The sequence below is a fragment of the Echinops telfairi genome, unplaced genomic scaffold, assembly GCF_000313985.2.
Source record: "Echinops telfairi isolate 266 unplaced genomic scaffold, ASM31398v2 ScPeMD7_7412;HRSCAF=8450, whole genome shotgun sequence".
NCBI classification, from domain to species: Eukaryota; Metazoa; Chordata; class Mammalia; order Afrosoricida; family Tenrecidae; genus Echinops; species Echinops telfairi.
The window spans coordinates 3,474,583-3,480,384 of NW_022111312.1; the positions used below are offsets into that span (position 1 = coordinate 3,474,583).

At 52.7% G+C, this 5,802-nt stretch overlaps 1 protein-coding gene across 1 annotated transcript in view; it reads left to right on the top strand.

The window, feature by feature from the left end:
• LOC101643318 (2'-5'-oligoadenylate synthase 3) overlaps nucleotides 1–5,802 on the top strand; it is a 37,340-nt gene that overhangs the window by 16,697 nt on the left and 14,841 nt on the right. The window contains exons 5-8 of the mRNA XM_045296695.1: nucleotides 1,516–1,669; nucleotides 2,257–2,745; nucleotides 3,920–4,202; nucleotides 5,269–5,444. Coding sequence (XP_045152630.1) covers nucleotides 1,516–1,669; nucleotides 2,257–2,745; nucleotides 3,920–4,202; nucleotides 5,269–5,444 — 1,102 coding nt within the window. The remainder of the gene's footprint in view (nucleotides 1–1,515; nucleotides 1,670–2,256; nucleotides 2,746–3,919; nucleotides 4,203–5,268; nucleotides 5,445–5,802) is intronic.

Below are 5,802 nucleotides of genomic sequence, written 5' to 3' on the forward strand. Positions count from 1 at the left end.
TGGGCAGAGCGTCAGAGACCGCCTGTGATGACACCTCTTGATTTCAGTTAAGGGTGGGGCGGCAGACCAGTCTGTCCTTCCGTCCATCGCGTTCAGATTAGCCAGGGGTGCTCATTCACACACACCCCTCTTCTGCTCATCAGCTTCCTGGGATCCAGCCCTCCTCCCGCCATCCGCCTCTTTCTTCCTGCTTTTCCTCGGCTCCAGGCCGTTTCTCTGGAGCCGCCCGCTCAGAATCAACCCTGTGCTCCGCCCGCTCCTAAGAGGTAATTCCAAAGAAACCTGGAGCCCTGGTGGCAGTGTGGTTAGGAATTGGCCTGTCAACCTCAAGGTCAGCAGTTCAAAACCACCAGCTTCTCTGAGGGAGAAAGATGAGGCTTTCTTGTTCTTTCTATCGTTGACAGGTTGACATTTCTGTTGAATAAAGGTCGTTATGATTTGTCTCCCCATACGTTTGAAATGAACTTGTCTGTCACTAAAGATTACAAGGCCAGGGCCAGTTTGACTCTCCCTCCTTTTGTTAGCCACTCGGACCAATAATTAGATTGCAAGGGTAAGGAGTCTGGAAGGTTTTATATATATATATATGTGTGTGTGTGTGTTTATGTATGTATGTATGTATATGTATATATGTCTATACATGTTATTGGCATATACTTCACAGGTCATACAATGTAAACATGCAATCATATGAAGAAGCGTGTGTGATCATCACCACAATAACTTCAGAACATTTTCTTCTTGTGCATATATATTTATATATATATATTTCCCCCACTTCATGGAGCCATTTTTATTTAACATATTTCTTTTTCCTTTAAACTCTCCCTTTTTTTTTTGCACACACACCTCCTCCATCCCTCCCCTCTCTGCTCCAGGGAAGACTTACAGTCTTGGAAATCCACAGGGGCAGGTCTACCCTGTCCTGGTGGGTCGCTTCACTGTGAGTCTGCATTGACTCGTTGGTAGTGAGTTTTACAAATCAGGTTCTTGTAAACAGACTCCTGGGTGTGTTTCCTCGATAAGGAGCCCTGGTGGCGCAGCGGGTTAACGTGTTGGGCTGCCGACCACGAGGTCAGCTGTTCAAAGCCACCAGCCCCTCCGAGGCAGAAAGAGGAGGCGTTTGCACCCCTGAAAACTCCCGGGGCCGTCTACCGTGCCGTATAGGGTGGCTGTGAGTTGCATCATCTGGTTGGCGTGGGTTGGTATTCGGGATTGTGCTCGTGTGTGGAAATGATCCCTGGGACTGGAATTGCTGGCTCACAAGCTGCAACTCAGATTCCCCTGACTTCTCATGAGATGAGAGTTGGGACCCATTGTCTGCAGCACCCCCATCAGGGCAGGCACTGCAGCTGTCCCCGTTTTGCAGAGGAGCAAACGGAGGCTCCGAGAGGCTGAGTCATCTGCTCTGGGCCCCACAGCTGCAAAGTAGCAGAGTCCAGACTGGCTCCAGAGCTGCTTGGCCCCACTGACCAGCTTGCTAAGCAGAACCTGCTTGTCTCTCTGGGAATGCAGGCCTGTGATCCTGGACCCGGCGGACCCCACGTGGGACGTGGGGAACGGAACGGCCTGGCGGTGGGAGGTGCTGGCCCAAGAAGCAGGGTCCTGCTACGACCACCCGTGCTTTCTGTCGGCATCTGGGAGCCCTGTGCAGCCCTGGGAGGGGCCGGTGAGTGCGGTTTGGGGTGGGGGTAGGGGGGCGTGGGGAACTCTGGAATCCTGGGATTTACACGTGGTTGAATAGCAAGCACACAGCACATAGCTGAAAGGTGAGGCAGCGCCAGGAGACAATTTCACTGCCAGGCTGGGTGGAAAGGCCTTCGTTCTGCAGTTACTGAAGGAGCAACGGTGGGTCCTGTGTTTGACTGCTAACCGCAAGGCCAGCAGTTCAAAACCACCAGCCGCTCCACGGGAGAGAGGTGAGACTTTCTACTCCCACCAAGAATTATACTGGGGGCAGTTCTACGCTGTCGTATCAGTCGCTATGAGCCCGTATCAACTCGACGTGAACATAATTTGTCTGCTGACTAAGCAGACTAAGTGTCCACGGGCGGGAGGGGGGGAGAGGGGGTGCCTTTTTGTAATTTATTCCTCAAGAAGGCAGCCTTTCTCTATGCCCAAAGGGGCCACAGAGGCAGGCTAGCAGTGCCGGGGGGCCTCAGTCAGTCTGGCTGCACATGGGGCTGGTGAGAGAAGGGATTGATCAGAAGGGATCGATCGGCCCATGGGTAAAGCAGATCTTTCCACTATTTCCAGGGCCTGCCACGTGCTGGGTGCTCTGGTTTGGGGCACCCCATCCAGAGGGACCCTGACCAAAGGATCTCCGCGGACAGCGGGAGCCTCCGTGTTGTGCAACCCAGAGTCGGGAGCAGGCAGCCCTCACACCCAGCATCCAGCCCTTCGGGGATGTCCAGCCCTTCGGGGACGTCCAGCCCCTTGGGGACGTCCAGCCCCTCAGCGACGCCCAGCCCCTTGGGCACACCCAACCCCTTGGGCACACCCAGCCCCTCAAGGACGTCTAGCCCCTCAGGGAGACCCAGCCCCTCGGGCACACCCAGCCCAGCCCCATCTACGCAGGGCTCGGATTTGGCTCTGTCTCAGATCCCCAGCAAGGAGCTGGACCGCTTCATCCAGGACCACCTGAGGCCGAGCCCACAGTTCCAGGAGCAGGTCAGCAGGGCCATTGACGGCATCCTCCGCTGCCTCCGTGAGACGTGTCTCCACAAGGCCTCACGTGTCGGCAAGGTGAATGGGGCGGGTGGGCTGAGCTGGAGAAAAAGGTCTGCTGCTCTTTTGAGAGAACTGTCTGTGTGGTGGCTTACAAGTCGGGCTGCTAACCACCAGGTCAGCAGTTCAAATCCACCAACCGCTCCGTAGGAGAAAGATGAGGCTGCCCACTCCTGGCAAGACCGACAATCTCGGAACCCCCTGGAGCAGTTCTCTCCCGACCCACTAGGTCGCTGAGGGTTGGGATGGACTCAAAACTGCAAATTGTCCACAACAATCAGATCCCTTCCTGCATCGGCTCCGAACCCTCATGGTGTCACCAAGCAGCACAGGGCCTCAGGGTTGGAGGAGCCAGCCTGGCTCAACCTATACGACGCTGGTCCTCCAGCCCTCTGCACGGGCTGCTTTCTCCTTCTGGAATGTTCTTCCCCACCCATTTGGCTCCCCAACACCTCCTACAAGTCTTTGATGCATAGCCGGGTCTGACTACTCACCTTCAAACTGCTGCCTCCTCTCACACCCTGGCCTCCTACTGTCCAGGTCCCGTCCTCACTGGGCACGTTCCCCTGAATCATGGTGGTGGGTGGACCGTCTCCCCCTGCTGGAACTAAGGCTTCCACAAAACCGGCACCCATGCCTGGCCACCAAGCCCATTCCAACTCAGAGTGTCCCTGCCGGACAGAGCAGAACAGACCCAGCTTCCGGGGGCTAGAAAACTTTATGGAAGTGGGCGGCCGCCTCTTTCTCCCATGGGGCAGCTGGTGGACACAAACCACTCGCTTTAAGGTAGCAGCCCTCGAGCGCTTAGCTGCGCTGCCACCCACTCCTATCCTGTTCCGTGCATGTGCCCATTGAACATTTGTTGAGTGAATTGATCAGAAAGGCCAACAGAACTGTCATCAGGGCTTTATTTGGCCCTCGGACCTCCATGGGCCACCTCACCCTATAGATGTTGGGCTAAGATGCTCGGTCACCATCCCCTCTCCGACTGATGTTGCTCTGGCTACGTGGGTAGACAGACATCATTTGGTTCTCTGCCAGGCTTTGAAGGGTCAGAGGTCAGAGGGTACCCCCAGACTTGGAAGCAGTTAATGAGCAGTTTCAGGGGTACAGGTGAGGTGCACCTCGGTGGAGTCGCCGTCCAACTCCAGCTCAAAGGGGTCACCAGTCTGCGCTGTGTCTCCCTCTGCAGGGGGGTTCTTTCGGCCGGGGCACAGCCCTAAAAGGTGGCTGTGATGCAGAACTTGTCATCTTCCTCAACTGCTTCAAGGACTACCAGGAGCAGGGGTCCCGCTGGGCAGAGATCCTGGATGACATGAGGGCCCCCCTGGAATCCTGGTGTCGAGACCCCACACTCAGCCTGAGCGCCGAGTTTCCTGAACAGAACGTGCCTGGGACTTTGCAGTTGCGACTGACATCCACGACCCTGGAAAGCTGGATAGACATTAGACTGCTGCCTGCCTTTGATGCCCTAGGTGAGGGATCAGCCTGTGCTTTGGGGACTGGAGGGACGAAGGGGCCCAGGGAACAGAGGGACTGGCCTCCTCCTTGTGACCCTCACTCTCCCGACATCACCAGACACTGCAAATACCCAATCATCACATCATGTAATTATGTTGTGCTTGTAATTTTGCAAAGCTATCATGAAAGGTTCCACATAATCAGACAGCAGCAGACATTACACACGTGCCCCAATTAAAATTCAACCAATTTAAAACACACTTTAACAATAATTGACTTCGGTTTGGGTGGGGGCGGTTGTTGTTTCAAATTATATGTTATCAATTTTTTCTGTATTTGTGGGGGTTTACTTTCTAGTTATTTTTCTAATTTCAGGGTTGGGGTGGCTGTTGCTCTGAGCTTAGTAATTGTCCATCTTAATAATTGCAATGAAGGCTATGCCTTTCCCTCAAAGGGCTGCTTTAGCTGCATGGCACATGCTTTGGTATTTGGTCTTTTTCTTATTCGGGTCTATTTTGTAATTTTGATTTCACATAAGGATTCGTTCTTGAACTCTGAATATTTTTAATGAATTGGTTTCCAAATGGATCTGTTAGGGTTTTGCTTTTCTGGGTTTTTTGATACTTGGTATTTTTCTCTTCAATGTAGTAAGAGAATGTAGCCTATGTGGAGTTTGTTGAGACTTCCAAGGTGACCTATGATTGAGGGAGGATGGTGGTTAAATGCAAGCTTTCATTTAGTAGGGCCTTCGGCTAGTTGATCATGGGTTTTGCTCAGGTCTGTGTTGTTACTACTACCTTTTTTACATCAGGGGTCTGTCCATTTCTGAGTGGCTATCCTAAAACCACATACCCAAATGTGTATTTGTCCTATCTCTCGTAACAATGTGGGCAAGTTTGCTTTTAATGTTTTTAAGCTAGGTCACTAGGAACATATATGTACACAATGCTTTTGTTGGGTGGAGCCTTTTGATTGTTAAGTGATCGCCCTCCTTGTTCTTAAACACTGCTGTCTGGTATTCATAAGGACTGTCCTAATCTCCGCGTGCAGTTGTACACGCAGTGTTTCACTTGCCCACAGGGAAGATCAGCTCTGGCCTGAAACCCACGCCCCAGGTCTACTCCGCCCTCCTCCACAGCGGTGGCCAGGGCGGCCAGTATGCGGCCTGCTTTGCAGAGCTGCGCAGGAACTTCGTGAACACTCGCCCAGCCAAGCTGAAGAGCCTGATTCTACTGGTGAAGCACTGGTACCACCAGGTGAGCGCTCGGATGGACCCTAGCCCCTCCCAGCAAGTGGATACTGTTTTGGCGGCTGTCTCAGCCAATCACCTCCTCCATTATGCAGCCATCTCTTCTCCTCCTTTTCTTATTGGCCATCTGCAGTGGAAGGACCGCCTCTGCCATTTCCTGCCCAGACCTGGGAGCCAATGAAAATATTTTCTCCATCCACGTTTTCTTTCCCCTTTTTTCAGGCTTTCTTTCTTTCCTTTTATAAATTATTTTATTGGGGGCTCGTACAACTCATCACAATCCATCCATCCATCCATCATGTCAAGCACACTTGTACATTTGTTGCCATCATCATTCTCAAAACATTTGTTTTCTACTTGAGCCC